This window comes from Castor canadensis, chromosome 11 (genome assembly GCF_047511655.1).
Source record: "Castor canadensis chromosome 11, mCasCan1.hap1v2, whole genome shotgun sequence".
Classification (NCBI taxonomy): domain Eukaryota; kingdom Metazoa; phylum Chordata; class Mammalia; order Rodentia; family Castoridae; genus Castor; species Castor canadensis.
The window spans coordinates 85,083,608-85,106,652 of NC_133396.1; the positions used below are offsets into that span (position 1 = coordinate 85,083,608).

The following is a 23,045-nucleotide window of genomic DNA, read 5'->3' on the forward strand; positions in this document are numbered from 1 at the left end:
TCTCCTCTTAAACACAATTAACTCTAATTACTAACTACCCATCAGCTTCTATTTGCCCTTCCTCATCCCAGTGAAGGACCCCCAGGAGGGAATTTTATAGTTTGCCCTCCTCCACTTTGGTTTTATCAGGTGATTTTTGGAGCCATGCTTCCTAACACACTTCAGTCATCTCATTCACATACTATCCATTTACTGTTTCTTCTCTTTCTCTTTCAATATGCAAATGATTTAGAGGAATAACAATAATATGCTAAGTACTTTGCATGTATTATCCCATTACCTTCAGAACAACTCTTGGAGGAATGAACCATTTTTATCATATTTTTCAGGTGAAGAAATCAGACTGATAGAAACTAAGAAACCTGCCCAATGATATGGAGTGTCAGAGCTGACACTCCCCACCTGGTCTGTCTGACCTCACCATCTGACTCTTTACAGCTGTCAGACTCTCTCCTTAAACAACCCCCGTGTCTTGCACACCTTATTCTATAATATTAGATTTATCCATCTACCACAGAACTATCTATGTGGAAGGACTATCTTGTAATTAAAATGAGCAGGGCAGGCCACACAGGCTGCAGGCACTGCTACTTGCCCTGTGAGGTCTATGTTGGTGGTGAGCTCACTCTGTGTGGTGTTTTCTGTCTGCTCTATTATATGTAGCTGAAATTCGGGCCTTTGGCCCAACCCATTAGACTTCACCTTTGGAGAAGCTGTGGAAAGATCTAGAAGAGGTAAGATGTTTCTGGGAAAAGAGTCACTAGGAAAAGCGTGTGGTGCACTTACACTTGAAAAATCCAAGATTAAGACAGAAGTAAAAACAGAAAGCAACAGAAATCACAGAATAAACCAGACATTGAAAAGCACCACACTGCGGTGGTTCCCATTACAACAATGACACTCAGTGATTATGGGTGGGATCAGATAAATTTGTAAAAATCTACATTACCATAACTGGAATTTCAAGTTCCCAGTGAGAATGTACAGGGCATTTCAGAGAAAGGACACTGGATCTTTTGGGAAAGAATTTGGATTGGAAGAGTTACTCCATGATTGTGAACGATCTCTTGAAACCCACCTATAGATAACAGTTTGAAAACAGTCAAGTCTGATACAGTTCTTATGACTGAAAGAGAGTGGAAAATGCATGGTGAGACTACCTGCAAAGAGAAAGAAAAACCTTCCAGGACACTGAACAGATCCTAGTGGGGGTTAATGAATGTTTAAAAGAAAATGCATGAAGGCGGAGATGATGATGGGAAGAGAGCCATTAATAAAGCCTGGCTGGAAACAAGAGAGAAGCAAGCCATAGGGGACACAAAACTTTGAGACTTTTAAGTCCTTTTGGGAACTGTGAGGTGGAAATACTAATGTTTCCAATAAGGCAACAGTGGTGAGCTGCACCTATAAATTTGACAGATAACTATTTACATAGCTTTCTAAATAAAGGAGTGAATTCTCCACTTCTTACTGGAAGATTTATTTAAATACAGTATGCTTATTAAACATTTCCTTCAAAGATGGTTTCATTAGTACTTTGTTGTTTTGTTCAAGAAATGTTTTGTTTATTGAAATGTAAAAAGCAAATTTTACTATATCACATGTATTTTTGTCCCGCTTATAGGTAGAAAACTAAGGTATTTGCTTGCCTGGAAATTAATGACAGTAATATAAGAATAAATAAAAGTAAAGCCTGAGTTTTTACATTAAAATATGACCAGGATTCTTGTTTTTTCCTGAGAAGTATCAGAATTTGTATGTTTTGTTCTTTTAAAATGAAGATTCTTAATATATAATTAATTTCACTGAATTTTGAAGTCTGAGTAATTTTTTTCAAGTAGATTAGTTAACATACTATACAATTATTTATCAGAACCTGTTTGATCTTGGAAAGTAACCACTGAATTTATAAAATATATATAGTATCAGAAATACTTGTCTTCCCAGCTTGTATTTTCTCCTGAAATCTCAGATTTGACCTTGATAGTTATATTAATATGACCATAATTCTTTCATGATAGCTTTTTTAGTAGGCTGGAACTTAAATTTCTATAGGCTTTGTAATTACTTGTTTAATGTCTGTGTTTCCTGTAGGGTACGAACTTCACACAAACAATGGCCATGTGCTGTCTGTACTTCTGTATCTTCAGTTTCTGGCAATCATTCATGTATCTGTTGAATGACTGACTGAGGGTTGAGGCTCTGAGGTCAGACCACCAGAGTTCAGATAGTGTTTCTGGGCAAATCATGTCTTTGTGCCTTAGTCCTCATCCGTAATGAGACAGTAATATACCTTACCTCCTAGAGTGGTTTGGAGGATTAAATAAAATGATACATATAAAAGAACATAGTGAATTTAGTTTTGAATGGATAATATACCATTATTATAAAACACAGAATTGAGCTTTTTCTGTTCCCCTGAACACTTTTGCATTGATGTCTCAGAGGGCGGGATTAGAGTGATAATCTTCAGGTTTTGAATTTTCGCTAGAGTTTATTGTTTTCTGTAGAGTTATAACTGCTGTGATGGGTGGATCATGAATTGCCCTGTGATCTCTTCAGAGGATGGCATTGTTTAGATGTGCAGAGTCTATTTTCTGTTTGAAGCTGCCCACATACATCTTGACCTGACACAGTGCTCAAACCTCACAGATATGAACTTGTTTACTGTTAGGTGAGATCACCACATGAACAGATTTAATGGACAGGAATTGTTTGTTTGAAGTTTTCTCTATGTATCTGTGGAATATCCTTAAAATGAAACAATTATTTTAGTTTAGATGGTATATTAATTATAGCCATTGTTTCAGACCTAGTTTATGGAACTCCTTATATCTGTTACACTCCCTCTCCTAGGCCTTGGGGAACCCACTTGGCTGCTTGTCACACTTCTCTGGGGATGGCTCCTGCATCAGATCCCTGTGACCCTGTCCCTCGGATACATCTCCTTACACCTTTGATTGTCTCCTGCTTTCCTGGGGGAGGGCTGATCTTAGAGCAAGGCCTCCATTAGGCTTGTCAGGCAGGAACCACAGTTCTGGTGCAGAGGTTTGATCTAAACGGAACTGGCTTCCCCAGGAACTGTGTGAGGGCTGGGTAATACAGTCCAGAGCTGTGGGGAGTTTGCCTCATTGGGAGAGCTTTGGAGAACGAAAGGCAGGAAATAAATTGTTCCCCTTTCCTCCTCTACAATTGACTATTTCATCTGGCCTCTTATCTGCAGAGGTGCATGTGGACAGTGGCCAGCTTGTCCCTCTGAAACCACAGCCAGTTTAAGATCAGCAACACACGTCCTTGTAGTCTCTCTTTACTTGATTCAATTCCCTTTTTCCTCATCCTTGCCTTCCTGGGATTGCAACCTCCAATGATACATTAAGGAATACATTTTTATCAGGCTGTATTTTCTAAGGAACCCAGGCTGACAGTTAACTTAAAAATATATATACTTTTGTGTTTAGTAATGCATTGCCTGTCTTCTTTTCTCTTCTTTTTTTAAGCAGTACTGGGGTTTGAACTCAGGACCTCACACTTGTTGGCAGGTGCTCTACCTCTTGAGCCATGCCCCTAGCTCTGCCAAACTTTTTTTTAAGTCAAGTTATTGAGATATAATTTACATATAGCAAAATCCAACCTTTTTAGATGTACAGTTCTAAGGATTTTTTCCTTTCCTTCCTTCCTCTTTCCTTTTTTCCTTTCTTTCCTCCCTCCCTTCATTCCCTCCTTCCTTTTTTTTTTTTTTAGTGCTGGGGATTGAGCTAGGGCCTTACACATGCAAAGCTTGTGGTCTACCACTGAATTTTCTGAAATGGAGTCTATGTTACCCAGTCTGGTCTTGAACTCTGTGATTACGTGATCCCCTTGTCTCAACCTCCCTAGCAGCTGGGATTATAGGTATGTGCCATTGCACATAGCTAGTTCTCTGAGTTTTGATGATTGAATACAATCAAGAATGAGTATTTCCATCATCCTGGAAGATTCCCTGAACCCCATTAAACCTTCTGCAGTCAATCCCTTTTCCTGCCCCAGAGCCCTTGGAACCACTGATATGTTTTCTTTCCCTATAATTTGACTTTTTCCAGAATGTCATATGAATGGACCCCTGTAGTCTATAGTCTTTTGAGTGGTTCTTTCACTTTATATAATGCTTCTGGGGTTTATTTAGGTTGTTGAATGTGTCAGTAGTTTGTTCCTTTTTATTGCTGAGCAATAGTCCATTATATAGCTTGTTTATTCATTCACCAATTAATAGACATGTGTTTTCAGTTTTTGATGATTATGAATAAATCTTTTGTAAATATTCATGTACAGGTTTTTGTGTGGACATACGGTTTTATTTACTTTGGGACTTTATGCTAAGTGTATGTTTAACTTTAAAAAACATTTACAGACATTGATCAGGTGTGGTGGCTTGTGTTTGTAATCCCAGCTACTCAGTAGGCAGAAATCAGGAGGATCGAGCTTTGAAGCCATATCAAGAAATAAGCTGGGCATGGTGGTGTGCCCCTGTGATTCCAGCTATGAGGGAGGAATAGGTAGGAGGATCTCAGTTCAAAGCGGGTCCCAGGCAAAAAGCATGGAACCCTTTCTGAAAAATAACTAAAGCAAAAAGAGCTGAAGGTGTGGCTCAAATGGTAGAGCTCTTGGCTAGCAAGTGCAAGTCCTATATATATATAAAAATCTACAGATTTTAAATCGACTTTATTTTTTCCCTACTCTCTAATGGTGCCTAATGACACCATCATTAAGCAAGCATGATATAAGTCCAGAATTTGATTGTAACTGCTTCCTAATGGTGAATTTAAAATAAATCTATGCAGAATCCTAGAAATAACAGATGTTGATGCCCCTCAGAAAGGTGCAGACTTAACTACATCAGCATCTCTTCCCATTTGCCTCAGAAACAGCTCTGTTTTCAGTCTCTACATCCCAGGATTTTGAGACAAGGCCACCATTATGGCACTTTTATCAAAGCCCATTTAACACAGGTTTTCTATTTTGGGCTATTCTGGACCAGAAACCAGTGCTTGGCAGATAAAGGTGCCAAAAGTCAAGCTGAATGTTTTAACATTTTGGGATTTTTTTGCTTCTACTGATTTGTTTCTGTTTAACTTTTTATGAACTGCCAAACTATTTTTCAGAGGGTTGTACCCTATCAGCAATGTCTGAGACTTCTAGTTGTTCTGTACCTGTCAGAACTTATTATGGTCAGTGGTTTTCTTTAATTGTAGCCACTCTAATAGGTGTGTATCACTGTTTACTTGAGAGTGGGTTAACTTGTATTCCTCTAGGAACAATGATCTGGAATATCTTTTCATGGACTCATCTGCTGTCTGAATCTCTTTTCTCGTGAAATGCATCAATTGACTTTTAAAAGAAGATTCAGGTCATCTTGTATCAGATTAACAATTCGATGAATGTGATTCAGCCATAGCAGTGTATCATTAGCCAAATGTGTTTACCTTTTTATAAATAATCCCACTCAGTCTCAGATGCATTTACTCATTCATGAATTTATTTTATTCATCAGACATTCACCAAGTACATCCTGTATGACAGTCAGTAAAAAGTTAAGACCTAGTCATGCCCATAATGAGTTTATTTTTTAGTTGGAAAGATCCCAGGACAGTGCTATGAGAGGGAAAGAGCCAATTTCTGATGGGAAGCATGAATCAGCATGATATATTTAGGGAACTATAAGTACTCTGATTATTCCTGCTTGATGAGCTAATTAAAAATTCCAATAGCAGAATGTTCACATCCTAAAACAAAGCAATGTCCTTACCCTGCCTCAAATTCCAGGCTGCATATCTCTGGAGACAAATTTAATTATGGCTTCTTCCACCTCCATGCAGAGAAGCAGGTGCTGGGAATTGCTGTGGCTAGGCTTCAGAGGGTGCACCCTCCCTCTCTGGAATGCAGCCTGTGGAATATAGGAGGAACATGTCCCTGGGCCAAAGAAGTAGCTCTTGAAAGCCTGGTTTGAAGCTGTGCATGTTGCTTTTTAGCCTCTGTCTCAGAGCCTTATCACTCTTAGAAACTTCCAGTCCTTAGCACCACTGGTTGTTTGTTTTCCCAGCCTGGACAGAAACCAGCAGGTAGAAAGGGACAGAGTTGAATTATTTTTAGAAGCAGATACAATCACAACAGAAGTGACAACTGGACATGGCGAGGTGACAGGACATCTGAAAAACAGGTCAGATAACAGATGTTCAACATTACCAGATTTTTAAGTCATGGAACAAAAAGACATGTATTCCCCACAGTATTATCTTTGAAGAACATAGGCAAATATGTGACACTTTTTAAAAAATATGTATATAAAGATTTATATGAGAATGGTTAAAAATAAGCTTTAGCACTTGAAAGCACAACTTACTTTTTATGTTAAAATTAATTTGCAGGAGATCCTTCATTTCCCTAGGATGCTGGGCTGCCACAAATAATACTCATTTTCTTAAGTATTTCTTATTGTTGGGCTATGACAAATCTCTGGGAACAAGCGACTTCTAACTGACAGGGAGAATGATGCAACTGTGAGTCACCTGGAGGTAATCGACAAGGGGGGATGATTGGTTCAAACATCTGCCTCGGCCCTTTTCCACCTCCTCAGAGTGAGTCTCAGTTTGCTTAGATTGGAAAGGTCTCTGTAAGGCATGGAGCCCTGAATAGCAGATGTTTTGGAAATCAGGGGATTTCATGCTGCAGAGAGATTGCCACGACTGACTTATTTCTCTGCTTATTTTTATTTATTTATTTTTGCATGCTTTTTTGGAGGATCTCAAATGGAAAGCGTTGGGTAGTCATAATCTTCTTTTCAAAGCACATATTCCTTGTTGGACTATGCAAAGCCTCAGGATGTCTGTATTTTCTTATACCTCTCACTTCCCACTGCCTCTCCTCACTCTTCCTTCCTTCTGATCCAGTCTTTGTGACACGTTTGTTACATATCTGTGGGTTTGTTTTTCCTTATAGATCACACAGAATTATTTTGTGTGTTATTGTATTTTTTTAATTACATAATTTGTGGTGTGCTCTTGACCCAGTAGTTCATTGCTTCCCACTGCTGCACAGTACTGCATGGTGTACATCCACCATTGTTCCAAATCCACTCCCTCAAGTTAAACCTGATTCTGAACCACCAGAATCAGTATGGTAGTAAACAGCTTAGTATGTGTAAATTTAGGGACTTGTGCAAATGCTGCTTTGGCTGCTTTGGGTCTGTTTTCTCAACAGTAGGATTGTTGAATCATAGCATGTATATGTACTTAATCTGATTGCCAGTTACCCTCTAGAACAACTTGGCCAATTTATGTCTATACCCAGTAGGACATGAGGATTTTTATTCATTTGCCATTCTGTTGGTTATGCTGCAATATATGTTTCTCATTTTTTCTGAATGATAAGGCATAAAATGGCATCTTATTATTTTTAATTTGAATTTTCCTGATTTCTAATGAATTTAAGCATCTCTTTATATATTTGCTAGCTGGCTGGGGATGTAGCTCAGTGGTAGAACACTTGCCTAGTATGCATAAGGCCCTGGGTTTGTTCTCCAGCAACAACAACAACCAAATAAGCATTCAGGTTTCTAGTGATTTTTTTTTTTTAAGTCTCCTTATGCACTTTTCTATTTGGAGTCCTGTCTTTTTCTTACTAATTTGTATGTTCCTCATGTAATCTGTGCTTCTCAAACCCTGATGTGCACACAGATCACCTGGGGGGTCTTGATAAGATTCAGATTATGACTCAGTAAAAGTAGAATGGGGCACAGGATTGTGCATTTAATATGTACAGGTGGTGCAGAAGGCTGTGGTTCTTGAACTATCCTTTGAGTACTCAGGTTCTAGATATTAACTAGAGACTTTGCAAAAGACTCAAATTTGTCACACTTTTGCTACCTTTGTTTAGATTCATGTAATCAAACACATCAATATTTTGCTGTATGGTTATGCTGTTGAGAGGACTTGTTTCAGAAGTCCTTCCTTATCCCTGGGTCACTAGGATTTTTCTTCTCTATTAACTTTATAGGTTTTGCTGTTGTTGAGCTAGAGTCTCACTGTGTTGCCCAGGTTGGTCTTGAACTCCTGGGCTCAAGTGATTTTCCTATACTCAGTCTATCTGAGTAGCTAGACTGCAGTGTCTAGCTACCTTTATAGTGTTATACCACACTTACGTATTTATTATATTTGAAGTTACCTTAGTTTTTTTTTTTTGGTGGGACTGGAGTTTGAACTCAGGGCTTCACTCTTGTAAAACAGGCACTTTACTGCTTGAGCTAAGCCTCTAGGCCCTGAAGTCACCTTTGTATTGGATATAGATTAGGTAACTGATACTTATTTTCTGCTTCATAGCAAGTTAGGTTTTTCAGTAACAAATAACCCAGTTTCTTTATTGGTTTGTGCTGCTACTTTCATCTTATTTCAAGCTCCAGGAAATCAATGTGTCTGCTCTCTGCTATCTGTTCTTCTCCTATGGTTCACATACATGCTCCTGGACCAGCATCATACAGCTTTTATGTTATAGCTCTGAAATACATTTTAGTACATGGAATGACCACTCTTACACCTTTGCTCTTCTTCTTTAAATATGACTTAGTTATTTGCCAATCTTTATCATTTTAGATAAATTTTATAATAAATTTGCTTAGCTTCTCAACAACTCTGGCTAAAATCTTGAATGGAACTGCATCTGATTTCCAATATTGAATTTGGAGGAGATTGATATTTTTACAATGTTAAGTTGTCCCATCTGTGAACAGGGATAGAGAGCCATTAATTCAGCTCTTTTATGTCTTTTAATAGAGTTTAAAGTTTTTTCTACAAACATAATTCTTTATGTTTAATATATGTACTTTACTGTTTTGTTGCCTTTGAGAACAGTATTTTATTTCTGTTATATTTCCTAGTTGGTTATTTCTGATATAGAGAAATGTCAGTAATTTTTATAAGCTGATTTTGCATTTCACAGTCCTGATGACCTTTATTTGTTCCTTTAATGTTTCCATGTAGATTATGATATTGTCTACAAATAACAACACTTTAATATTTTATTCCTGATTGCCCCTTTTAATTTGTCATTTATTTTATTTGAAATATTAGTAGACTACTTTCTGATCAGTTTTAGAGGTATAGAAAAATTCAGCAGAAAGTATAGAAAGTTCTCATATGCTCTGTCTTCCACTGCCCAAAAATTCCTCTGTCATTTAACATTGTGTGCTGGTGCCTCACATTTGTTTAGAACTGATGAATCAGCATTGATTCATGAAAAGTATTAATTGGAGTGGATAATCTATATTAATTTTCACTGTGTCAGCCAGTGGGTTTCTCCAAAAGCATAATGTCATGTATCCACTATTATGTATCATTCAGAATCGCTTCCCTGCTCTCACGAGCTCCTCTGGGATACATATATTCATCCTCACTCCCAATCCCTGTATCTTTGGTAACTACTGATCTATTTAGTGTCTCTCTTTTGGTGGTTCTGGGGTTTGAACTTATGGCTTCTCACTTGAGAGGCAGACACTCTGCCACTTGAGCTACACCTCAAGTCCTTTTTGCTCTGGTTATTTTGAAGATAGGGACTTGCTTTATGCCCAGGCCAGCCTGGATCCTATTTTACTCTTGATGCTGTCACTGGGATAACAGGTGCATGCCAACATGCCAAGCCTTTTCCCAGTGAGATGGGGTCTTGCAAACTTTTTTGTCCAAGCTGGTTTGGAGCAGTGATCCTCCTAATCTCAGCCTCCCATGTAGCGTGGGATAACAGGCACATGCCTCTGTGCTCAGTTATTGATTGAGATGGGTTCTCATGAACTTTTTGCCCAAACTGGCTTCAAACTACAATCCTCCTGATCTCAGCCTCTCAAGAAGTTAGGATGAACCACTGGTACCCAGTTGGTGTCTCTATAGTTTTCCAGAATGTCATCTGGTTGGAATCATACATGTAGTCTTTTCAGACTGACTGCTTTCATTAGCAATATGGACTTAAGGTATTCCATTTCTTTTCTGGGCTTGATAGTCCACTTCTTCTTGTTACTGAGTGAATTCATTTCATGGACATACCAGTTTGCTTATCCGTTCACCTATTGCAGGACATTTTGGTTCCTCCCAAGTTTTGTCAGTTGTGAATGAACCTGCTATAAATATTCATGTGCACGTTTTGATGTGGGGAAATATCTAGGAGTGTGATTGCTGGACTGAATGGTAAGGGTATGTTTAGTTTTATAAGAAAACACCAAACTGCCTTCTGAGGTGGCAGTAGCATCTTGTATTTGCAATAGCAATGACTGAGAGTTCCTGTTGCTCCACATCCTTGTCACCATTTGGTGTCAGTGATTTGGATGTTAGTCATCCTAACAGGCGGTAGTGGGATCTCATTGTTTTAATTTCTCTACTCACTAACAGCATTTTACACTGAGCAGACTTTGTATGGTTATTTGTCATCTGTGTATTTTTGGTTAAGTGTCTGTTCAGATCTTTTGCCTACTTTTTAATTGGGTATTTTCTTATTGTTGAGTGTGGAGCATTCTCTTTTTATATTAGATACAAATCCTTTAGTAGATATGTGTTTTGCAAAGATTTTTTCTCAGGCTGACTTTTTCATTTTTTTAACCATGCCTTCTGCAGAATAGAAGTTTTTAATTTTAACAAGGTCAATTTGTCAAAATATCCCCCCCCCATCGACTGGGCTTTTGGTGCTGGATCCAAAAACTCATTGCCAAACCCAAAGTGACCTAGGTTTTTTTTCTGTTTTCTTCTGGAAGTTCTATAGTTTTATATTTTGCATTTAGGTAAATGACCTATTTTCAGGTAATTTTTGTGAAGGGCGTAAGACTTGTATCTAGATTCAGTTTTTTTCCCATGGATATCCAGTGTTTCCAGCACTATTTGTTAAAAAGACTATCCTCTCTCCATTGAGTTGCTTTTACCTTTCTGTTAAAGATCAGTTGACTCCGGGTCTGTTTTTGGGCTCTCTATTTCATTCCACTGATCTATTATTTTTTTTTTCCTTACCAATATCACACTGTCTTGATTACTGTAGCTGCTTTGTAATTTGTCTTATAACCTTGCATTTATGAAAAAGGATTTGTGATAGATTGTAATTTCAGTTACACAGGAAATAGGACAATTTTAATAAAAAGATAAAGATTGTAAAAAAAAAAAAAAGTGAAAGTACTGAGTCTTCTGCCAAAGGCTCTATTCTTGAAAAAGCTAGAATACTCCTGACATGGAACAGCTGGGACAGAGTCATTACAGCAAAGTCTGCACTGGCTCGTGGACTTTTTACCTGCTGACATTAAGTTCACAACAGGGAAAATCATGGGTTTAGACAGGGGGGATACCAAGGGTGGGTTATTCTTTTTTTTTTTTTAAATTTTAAAAATTTTTTTATTATTCATATGTGCATACAATGCTTGGGTCATTTCTCCCCCCTGCCCCCACCCCCTCCCTTAAGAGGGTGGGTTATTCTTAAGCATTACTGTTTTCCTTTGCATTTGTGGGGATTATTTATTTAGTTAGCATTGCATAGTTAATTGCATGCAGTTCATTGAAGATACATCTTAATAATTTAGCTATTTTGTTTTGACCCTCCATCGCCAGCACTGCAAAAAAAAAAAAATTTTGGCTATTTTAATAATTTAACCAGTAACAAACATTTGTTGAATGACACACAGATGTAAGTCTGACCATATTTTATTTTGGATTTCTTTTTTTTTAGGTCAATGATGCCTTCCTTCATGTGATTCAGCGCAGATCCACGGGCAAAGTGCTCCTCAGTCTTAAATAAATCCTCACCTCAGCACAACCTCAATGTCTAAATCCAAGCTTATCAGTCCTCCCTCCCCCAACCTGATTTCCTTCCCATGTTTCTAAAGCTTCCTTATTGACCACGTTTAAAATCTTAGAGTCAGTCACCTTTGGTTTGTCTTCTTATTGCTCATAATTAGTATGACCATAGAGATTATTGTCTAAACTTGGACAATATCAGTATTGTCCAAGGGTGATATCAGTAATTATGCTGGGAAAATGTGTCCCAGGCAAACCAGGAAGTATGGTTGCTCTGTTCAAAGTGCATGTTACTGAGTCTGTCATTCCCACTTCTAAGATGTCACTCTCCTCCATCCCTCTTTTCTACTCTAATTATGTCTCATCCAGTACTTCCAGTGACTACTATTTTGAATTGGCTTTCCCACCTTTAAGCTTCTCCCATCCCCTCCCATCTGAGTTACACACACTGCCCTGGTGACCTTCCCAAAACACAGCCCTGACTATGTTTTTTTCTCAGAAACCCTGCAGTGACTCACCACTGCCGACATGGAGAGTTCCGACCTTGAGCCCTTCCTGGCACTGTAGTCCACAATTCCCCTAGTCCCTAAGCAGACCTCTGCCTCCCTCATGGGGCTCTGCCCATGCAGTTTCCTTTGTCCTCATCTCTGTCAATCACAGGCCTTCCTCACCTCTAAGGTCTGTCTTCCCCAGGTGCCTTTATCCCTAGGAGAGTGGTGATCTCTCCCTCCCATCCTCTTCCCTCCCCTCCCTTGTCCTACCTTCCTGTAACTTCTCTCCCAGGATTTGTCACATTTTAACTTGTATTACAAGAAGCAGATGTGTGGTGGAATGAACATAGGCTTCTGAATCCAACATGTGGGCTCAAGTAACAGCCTCACCACTGTGCAGGTGGCTACCTAAGGGCTCTGCACTTCGTTTTTCTCGCTGTGGCATGGCTATTGCACTTTCTTCCTCCCAAATTGTGAGCAATATGTGCAGTGATTGGGCAAAGCACCTTACAGCTGGTGATCAATTAGCAAATGCTGGTAACTCACTTCTTTCTCACTTCCTTTCCAATGTATTGTCAGTTCCTTGAGAGCAGGTGTCATGTCCCATTCACCTTTGTGACTTCCCACACTTCCTACCCTGGTGAATTATCCTTGGTAAATGTGCAACTAATTGAATTGAATTTCAATTACCTGTAAATCTTTAGTTATGGAATTAAATGAAGAATATGTTGTCCTGGAAACAACCCAAATGTCTATCGACAAGTGAGTGGATAAATAAAATGGTATATGCCTACAATGGAATATTGTTCAGTGTTAAAAGAGATACAGTTCTGGTACATGCTACAACATGGATGAGCCCTGGGGACATTCTTTGTGAAATAAGCCAGACACAAAAACACAAATATTCTATGGTTCTACCTAAATGAGATAACTAGAATTGTCAAACTCATGGAGACAGAAATGATGGCTGCCAGGGACCCTCTGGGAGTAGATTTTGGTAAACTGGCCCTCTGCTTTCAGGGGAAAATGGGGAGTTATTAATGGGTGTAGAATTCCAGTTTGGGAAGACAAGTTTTGCAGGGAGATGGTGATGATGCTTGTTCTATACTGGAATATACATAATGCTACTTACTTAAAAATCATTAAAATGAAAAAAAGTAGTTAAAATGGTAAATTTAATGTTATGTATCTTTTATCATAATAAAAAAGTTACACTGGCTGTGGTGGTTTGTGGCTGTAATCCCAGCTATGAGGGAAGTGGTGATTGGGAGGATCATGGTTTGAGGCCAGCCTGGTGAAAAGGTAGCGAGACCTCTCCCCACCCACCTCAACAAACAAGCCTGGCAAAGTGCTTTTTCTTAAACCTTGCATATGGCAGTGCACGCCTGTAATTCTAGCTACATGAGAAGGATAAGTAGGGGGATTATAGTCCAAAGCAGGGCCATGGGCAAAAGTGAGACCCTATCTGAAAAAATAACTAAAGTAAAAATGATTGGAGGGTTGGCTAAAGTGGTGGAGTGCTTGCCAACAAGTGCAAGGCCCTGATTTCAAACCCTAGTATCACCAAAAAAAAAAAAAAAAGTTTAAAAATGTTACCCTTACTTTTAAGTGAACCGATTCAAGGAAGAGAACGGAGTGTATATAGTGCTTAGTTCAGATTGAAGGAAGCTCCAAGGTCTGCCTGAGTCCTGGTCTGTGGAGTGAGGTCCTATATTTTTGCTTGATGCTGACACTGTACAGATGGTCCTTGACCATGATGGTTTCACTTGGGATTTTTCCATCTTATGATGGTGTCAAAGTGATGGACATTTAGTGGAATGTCTTACTTTGAGTTTTGATTCTCCTGGGCCAGTAGTATGCAGTGCAGTCTTCTCTCCTGATGCTGGGCAGTGGCAGCAAGCCACAGCTCCCAGTCACCAGATCCCAAGGGCAAACAGTGGGCACTCCTAGGGTTACTGAGTTACTAAGCTGTGATGTTAGGTAGGCAAGATGTATTTGACTTATGGTATTTTCAACTTGCCCTGGATTTATTGAGACCTAACCTCACTGTAGGTCAAGTAGCATCTGTACTGTATTCCTCCTTGTTCATGACTGATGATTGTGTAAAAGGAGAGGGTGAGATGGGGATAAAAACAGGCATGTGACACAAGAGGGATGTGGGTACTTTGGTTTTTAGTATTTTTTCATTTTTGGTGGTACCTGGGTTTGGACTCAGGATCTCATGCTTGCTGGGTGGGCACTGTACAAATTGAGTCACACCCCCAGCCTTTTTTGCTTTAGTTATTTTTCAGATAGTGTTTTTGTCCCAGCTGGCCTTGGACCATGATCCTCCTACCTCTGCTTCCTACATGGCTGGCCTGTGCCACTATGCCTGGCTTGTTTGTTGAGATAAGGTCTCCCTAAGTTATTGCCTTAACCCACGATCTCCCCATTTCCACCTCCGAAGTAGATGGGATTACAGGTGTGAGCCACCGCACCTAGCCCTACTTCTGGCTGGGATTCTCTACCAAGAAATATGGTAAGATGCTGTTTTCTGATAACTACCTCAGACCTGGCTTCTCAGGCTCTCTTCACCAAAAGAAAAAAATTTTTAAAGACTAGAATTGTAAAATTAGGATGAACATTTGGGGAAACAATTAGAAACTTAGAAAATAATAGAAAGGAGGTAGGAGGGAAAGATGGCATGGACATTGTGCTTATGTCTGTCATGGGTCCACGAGATGCTTCCACGTGGGCCCTGGCATGGTACGTTCCAGTCTCTGGGAGCTTCCTGCCCTGTGGTTCTTTTAATGATATGCCTATGCCTCTCCTTCCCTCCCCTTGCCCAACTCCACTTCGTCTTCACAGGAGCTATTTTTATACTTAAACGAAAGTTGTTTTTCGAGAAACTCAATGTTGAGGGTAATTTTAGCATTTTCTGATACCCTTTGGCAACACTGAAGACATGCTGGATGGGCCCTGAGAGAGAAGACAAATCAGGATTAGGTGGAGCGCACGAGCCCAGCCAGGGGTTGCCTTTTCCTCTGTGCAGAGCTGATCAGTTTGTGTCACAAGCAACGATCTCAAGTCCCAGTTCACGAATGTCAAAATGACTCAGATGGAAAGAGGCAGTCATTGAAGAGAGTGCATTTCTTTAGATTTAACAAGTATTGGTTAGAACCCCTATCGGCCTGCTCCCTGCTTGCCTATCTTCCTGCTTCATTGAAGTTATTTGATTTGAAAGTATTTGACTCATATTTTAGTCATTGTTTGGTGGTTCTACCATCTGAGCCATTAGTCTGAAAAAAGAATCAGTGCGGCCCCAAGTGACAGTATTTATTCTAAATTCACAGACTTTTCCGAGCTCTTCCTCGTAGGCTGGCTGCTGGAGAAATCACTCCCACACACCTGCCTCTCCTGTCCCCCTGCACATGTCTCTCTCAACAGCCAAAGGGAGCTTTTCTGCCATTAGCCATGGGACGATCCTATCTACTTCTTGCCAGTGTATTTGACCTTGCTCCTTCCTCTGTGATCTGTGGGAATTTAGAAAGCTATCTTTTCCTATTTGGATCATGGTAAAGACAATAAAAGCTTTGTTATTTGACGAGTGAAGGGAAATAGAGGTGCTTTCAGATGATCACTTGTATTTAATAAAAAGCCAAAGTAAACTAAGAAAAAAATTCATGCTGTTATTTCCTTGTCTTATTTTCCCCTCTGAGCTTGTACTTTAAATTCTGGTCTTCTTCCTCAGTCCACCTGCTACTTTTCATCTGTTACACTCCTCAGCTAGCTAGTCCATGAGTTCCATTAGGTTTTATAGCTACATTCAGCAAAAAGACAGGGTGGGATGTGCTCACTCCATTTTACCCAGAACTGATAGCATGTCATGATTGCTGTTATGGGCTGAGTGTTTTGTGTCCTCTCAAAGTTTAAGCCCTAACCCTCCCATGTAATGGCCTTTGAGGATGGGCTTTGGGGGGGTAATTAGGGTTGAAGGAGAATCTAAGAGTAGTGGTTTTGCAAAACTTTTTTGTTTATAAAAGTCATTTGAGGGGAAGACCTAATTAAATCCTGGCATTTGCAGTTGTTCCCTTTATCGTAGAACTTGTTATAGAACCATCATAGACATGTGCTGGTTCCTGGAGGTTTTTCATTGCGAGGAATCATATATAAAGTGGATTTTTTTGTTTTGTTTCGCTTTTTACTGTATTTAGAAATGGTAAGTTTTCTGAGCTTTAGTGAATTGTATCAGTGTTTTTAAAATGGCATTGCTAATATAATTATAATAATATCACATGGTCACTGAAAAAGTCAAACCACACAGAAGTTTATGAGTAGAAATCATTATCCTATTTTCCTCTACCCTACCTCATTCCAATTCTTCAAGGAACCCACTGTTAAAGTTTGATGTTAGTCTTATAGACCTTTAAAACACACATACAAACATTTTAAAGTAAAGATGTATGTATGTATGTAATATACTTGTATGTATGCTGTAATATACTTGAGGTTTTTTGTTTTTGCTTTGCTTTTTGGTGCCGGGGATTAAACCCATGGCTTTGCATACACTAAACACATGCGCTGCCACTGAGCTATATCCCCAGCCCTAATGCACCATTTTTAACTAATCTTACTTCCTGAGGACAGCCTCTTGAGCCTCCATCTGAAGATGGAAACTTTTAGGAATTTAAATAGGGAAGAAAGGGAGGAATATTCTAGGACCTGTCCTCAGGAAGACCTTTCTCAACCTCCTTGAGCTAAGTGACCCCATTATACCTTATGTGGCCCTGGCTTAGTATGGTTCTGGGTGCTGGATTTATGTCTGTTCTCCTCACTAGATTTATAGCTCTTGCCCACCAGGGTATTCCTTGTGCTGTGCCCCGGTTGCCACAGTAGAGGTTTATCAGTAAATGCCTATGTGAATAAGCCCACTAATAAGCCTATGAGTTCACATATTATCTATAAGGATACTAATAAGAATACGATAAGCTTGGAATACTAAGTGGCTGTTAAAAAGGAAAGAGATTATATTTACTAATATGAGTGATACAATGCTTACTCTTTCCTTTTAATAGAGCTATAGACTATTTCATGGCTATGTTGTGAGCCACCAAAAGAGACTTGGAGAGGGGGTAGTTTGGAATTCAAAGTAAGTGACAACTGGTTTTATGCTGCACAGGGCCTAAGGCACCATCCTCTTGCTGGAAGGCCAGGACTGGGGCTCTAATTTCAGCTCTTTGATCTTGAGCTAGACTCTTTTTTCCTTTTTGCACGTGAAACATAAGGATAATAGTATGCCTTTTCTACCTCAGATGGTTCATGAGTGGGTCAAATGAGATGCTGTGTGGGAAAGTGCTTTGCAAGCTGCCATTTTCATAATGGATTACAAGGTTGCCTATACCACTGTGTTTAAACTCATTTCAGAGTTGAAGGAGAAGTGTGTATTTTTTCAGTATGTGCCGTGCCGGCACAGCAAAAGAATTGTTTGATTTTTTAAAAATGTCTCTCACATTGTTTTACATTTTAGAAGAAGCCATTGTGCTCTTTTGTACAGAATAATAGATAAAGTGATAGGAGCCTGGTCATCCAACGTACTTCAAAGGTACACAGAGCCAGACAAGGTCTGGAGGACACCTTGTTTGATCAAGAGGGTACAGAGGATTTTATTTTTTTTTTGAGGGATGATAAAAGAATTAGGGCTCTTCATTTTAGAAAGCCACAGGCTGAGAGAGGAATCTGATTGAAATTTATAAAATAATGAAAATCATAGGATAAAAATATGAACTTATTAAATTCCAGTGCATAAGAACTAGGGAAGACTTTATCATTTTAAAGAAATAGTTTTAGGGCAAAGTAAAAATAGCACTTTTTACACAGGCAGAGTAAGCATATAGAACTTATTACTCTCAAAGTTTGCTGGTACCAAAATCAAATATTATGAGAGAGATTTATATTGTTAGAGGATATATTCAAAGGAGAGCATAAAATGAAACTAAAACTATTTGTTGTAATCTCCCTGGTCTTAGAGGATATCACAGAGAGAGACCATTGAGCTTCCTGCTCTGGGATCTTTGTCTAAGTCAGGATTCTTCAGAGGACATGCTGTGAGTAGAAAGCACAGGATTTGGGCTCAGAAGACCTGCCTTCAGGTATGACCTCTGTGACCTTTGGGAGTCACTTCTCTTCTGTGTTCCTCAGTTTATTCATCTGTTAAAAACAAGGGAGGAAAAGATAGTAACATTAAAACCTGCTTTACTACTCTGAGAGATTCAAATGAAATGAAGTATCTGGAAGTGCTTTGTCATTGATAAGATGTTGTCCCTATGAACATGAGAATTTCCTCTTTTATTGTAGCATTTCCTGTTCTGTGCCCTCAGGTGTGTGACCTTCACTTTCCCTTCCTGACCCTGATCTCCTTAAGGATCAGTATTTACCAACTCAGAAGCGAAAGAGTGTACCTAGAGCAGAGAACAATCCCTGGTCCTCTAGGGAGGTAGAGAAGTACAAACATCTTCTCTCATCCCTTTTCCCCTCTCTGGGAAGATCTGGTGAGAGACCTAAAGGCAGGAAGACCTTTGTAAGTGTCTGTCTTTCCTTTGGATGATGGAGATGGTAAGATGCTACCTAAAAAAGTGTGAGTATTTTGGTTTCTGGAATCCTTCCAAAGCCAGTACAAAAGTCCAGATAGGAAAAACTATTGTGACTGGTTTCTTACAGTTTCTCATAGGGTTGGGATTTAAAGACGAGAAAAATATGGCCATGAAACTTCCTTTCAGTTCACTATGGAGGGAAGGCTGATGGAGATCTAGGGGAGAGAGAGCATGTCTTGCCCAGAGGGTCCTCTGAATTCCATGTGTATCCCTTGGGAATGTGTCTCCAGTAGTGAAAAGAGAGAACTGATAGCAAATACCCCCTATAGCAAACATGAACCATTGCTCCTGACTTTCAAGTACTGCTTCATACAACCTCATGGTCATACAACCTCACTGAAGCTTATCTGTTGGGAGCTGACAGGTGTATTGAATAAGCAGCGTGTTTGAGTTTGGCACAGCCCCCAAACACAGAAAGGACCAAGTAGAGTTATGCCTAGTATTTGCAGGCTTGATTGGCACAGCCTCAGCTGCAGAAGTGGGCAAGATGCAGTACTGCTGTTTCTCTTAAGATGTTTATGTTCAGAGAGAAACTGTCACAGGGTCCTTCTGTTCCTGAGGATCACGTTGTCACACCCCCTCTCCTGAGAACTTCCTCTCCACCTCGTGTTGTCACTGTATATAATAAACGCACTGGAGGTGGAGGTGGCTGGTGTGTCTCCGTCGGAGCACACAGCCTACCTGGCCCCAGCTTTATGTATGTTTTGTCTTCCGTCTGTTGTCCTTTCTGCATCTCCCATTGCCCTCAGTTAGGATTCTACGACAAGCTTGTGCAGGCCACGAGACTTATCTTATAGCCCATGTGTTCTGGAGTCAGGAAGCCCTGAATTTTTTTGAATTTTGGCTTCACCACTAGTTAGCTTTATGATCTCAGCTTCTAATCCATTAAATGACAATAATAGTCATCTTTCTCCCATCTTGAACTGCAGGGAGGATCCAATGGAATTGTATTCGTGAAGGATTTAGCTAATACCTGGCACACTGTGAACCCTAAATAGGTGCCAGCCTTTTTGTAACCCACTAGTGCCCTCTACTCTGTGGAGGCTGCCTGCTCTGCTACAGCTCTGGGACAGTGGGAACCAGGACGTGGTCTGCTCTCTGTGTCTGTGAATGCACAGTGCTGATGGACAGATCTCTCTGCACCAAGCCTGTCTCCTTCTGTGACGCTTGTATCACTCAGGGCCCATTGAAGGCTCATTTCCTCAGTGAGAGCAGCTTGCAGTGATCGGTTTCTCCTCAGAACTCCCACAGCACACAGTTCAGCTCTGGGATAGCTATAGGTTGTCTTGTTGCATGGTATGCATTAGTCTTATCCATCATCGACGTTCAACACTCTTAGCAAACACTGACCCATGCCCTGGGTTAGCCATGCAACCAGGCAACCTGTTCTATAGACTCAGGGCCTGTATCTCATATTATTTTCCTGCCTGAGGACCAGTGCAATAAAGTGTGTGTTTTGCCTCAGAGCTGAGGGAAACCTTTTTAGGCTCTTGTGTTGCTGTTGACACATGACACAGTGAGCTATGTTGCAGGAACCTCCATGGGAGGCATAATGGTAAGTGCCAGAATTCCTTCCTCCTTTCTGGTATCTTGGTGTTGATTTTGAAAACTGCAGGAGGTTTGCATTATTGCTGATTTGTCTCAAAGAACATAAATCAGTTCTAGAATATATTTCTTTTTCAAGACAAATCGCATTTGCATGTCAACTGTTGCCACTTTCAGGTAATATAGGGTGATTGCTTAAAAGATTCTCCTTCCTTTCCCTTTGTCCTGAAGATTGCAAAAGTCAGCTGTAGAAGCTGTGACAGGTTTGCTGAGTTTCTTTCTCACTTTTTTTTCTCTGCAGAAAGCATCAAAGGCCATGCCTTTCAGAAAGCAGGCATGGGGAAGTGACCCTAGCACCCACGTATTTCCTGCCTTCCATTCCTGCTCCTGTCTCAGGTGTGCTCTTTGATGTAGATTCCAGGCCACCTTCTCAGTTATGATGAAGCCAGGAGGCCCTATGACCCTCCAGGGACCCTCCTTGCTGCTCCCAAATCAGGGTCAATAACCTAGTGCTGCTATTGAACAGTTCTCTTTTCAGATAATAAACTTTCTGACTTATTTATTCAATTTTTATCCTCTCCTTTAAAGGATTTTTTTTTTAAAGTTAAAAATAACCACAAGGAGACCTTGTGATCCTCTTCTCACTGACCCAGATAGTTTAAGAGCAGATATTTTAAGAGACTGACAGCCGATGCTCATCTGGGGACACAGGCTGACTCTTAGGAGCCTATGAGCTGAATGTAATAATAAAATATTAATCCTATTTCCCGCATGCAAAACACTCTTGTTTTTCCTTACCTTTTCAGACCCTACTTATCCTTCAGTGCGATGTAGAAAAAGCCCTGGATTTGAGACAAAGGAGTTGGATTCAACTCCTGACTTAAAAGCTATTTGACCTTGGGTGAGTCACTTCATGTCCGTGAACGTGATTTCTTCACCTCTAAGCCAGAGATGCTGGGAATCGCAGAGTGAGAGCTGATAGATTAGGGTCCAGCCAGCCTGATGACTGGAGCACATAGAATAGGCCCCAAGAAATACTTATAAACTTCAGAAAGTCCAATTTGGGTAATCTTGAATTGATTAATCTCTACTATTTTTGAATTTCTGTATTAGCAAGTCTATCTACATTACACAATTTAATAATTAACTATACTTAGATTTTAGTATGGGATTCAAGTCTTTCACATCCCCATCTGGTGGATAAATTCTTTGCAGGAAGATGCTGTGCATGTTGTTCTTTCTGTGTCAACGTTGCAGTTATGGGCACTTAATCCTTGATAATTGATCGGTAGAAGTACATTATCCATTTAACTGAATTTGGGATTTGTAGCACAACATAGGTCATTTCTCTGTCTTTATCTCTCCAGTTTCATTGCTTTCTGCTAATGGTAAGATAGCAGAAAATCTTTTAGGCTCTCATTATCTTGTCAATTTGTGGCTTCTCATCAAATATGTGCTATATGTGTACTGGAAGATACTGCTGACCTGTCCAGAAAAGAAAGTTTGTTGAAACTGTTTCCATCCCATGAGGATGGGTTTCCCCTGAATTGGCTCTGTTCTGTTCCTCAGGCAGGTTTGGGGAAGGCCCACTAAGCAGTGTGTGCATCCGTTCAAACTGCCCTTTCTCTGAGGTCTATAAAGAAAGCCCACTGTGGATCCTCTTCTAGTTGTGGTGATTTTAATAGTGGCCCAAAGAGCCTATGTTCTTTGTTTAAGAATATCATACCTAACTGTCACATCACTGCTGTGAACTGCCTGTCATGATTTGCCTTGTACCCCTTAAAAGATGTGTTGACATCCTCGTCCTTGGTACCTGTGAAAACAATCTTATTTGGACATTGGGTCTTTGTGGATATAATCAAATTAACATTAGGTCGTGCTGACTTGGGGTGGCCCCTAAATCCAATGCCTGGAATCATTGTAAGGAGAGAGAGATTTGAACCCTCACAGAGGGAAGATGGCCATGTGAAGACAGAAACAGAAATTGGAGCACTGGAGCACAAGTCAAGGACTGGCAAGAACTGTTGGGAGCCTCTAGAAGCAAGAGAGAGGCTGGAAGGATTCTCCTCCTGAGCCTTAGGAAGGAACATGGGCCTGCTGACACCTGATTTTAGACTTATGGCCTCTAGAATGAGGAGAGAATAGATTCTTTTAGTTTTAAACCTCCAGGTTTGTGTTAATTTGTTATGGCAGCTATAGGAAACTAGCATGCTGCCCAAGAGTCTAAACAAAATATAGCCATGTGCCACATGAGGTTTTAGTCAACTGTGGACCACAAATATGCTGCCATTGTAATGGAGTTGAAAATTTTCTATTGCCTAGGGACCTTGTAGCCATCTATGGCTTACCGTGTCGTTGTAGCACAATGCATTACTCACGTGTTTGTGGTGATGGCATAAACAAACCTACTGTACTGCCAGTTGTCTGAAAGTGCAATGATGTATAGCACGGAATACTTGGTGATGATAATGCATGGCTGTGTTTCTGGTTTGTTTAGTCACCATACTAGACTTTTTATTGTTATTTTAGAATTTACTTCTTCCACTTATGAAAAAAAGTTCACTGTAAACAGCATGCTGTGTGAACTGGCAGCA

The 23,045-nt window shown here is 40.0% G+C and overlaps 1 protein-coding gene and 1 pseudogene across 8 annotated transcripts in view; both read left to right on the forward strand.

Moving 5' to 3' along the window:
* LOC109678811 (quinone oxidoreductase-like protein 2) overlaps positions 1–13,073 on the forward strand; it is a 31,353-nt gene extending 18,280 nt beyond the window's left edge. For 6 of the 8 annotated variants that reach the window (XM_020154244.2, XM_074047392.1, XM_074047389.1 and 3 more), the window contains one exon: positions 11,719–13,073. In XM_020154244.2, the coding sequence (XP_020009833.2) occupies positions 11,719–11,787 (69 nt within the window). In that variant the 3' untranslated portion in view covers positions 11,788–13,073. Of the gene's footprint in view, positions 1–329; positions 11,192–11,718 lie in introns of those variants that run through there. The other 2 variants (XM_074047387.1, XM_074047386.1) reach the window with 1 other exon arrangement.
* LOC109678752 (calcyclin-binding protein pseudogene) lies at positions 526–11,191 on the forward strand (annotated as a pseudogene).
* Positions 13,074–23,045: the final 9,972 nt, after the last annotated feature.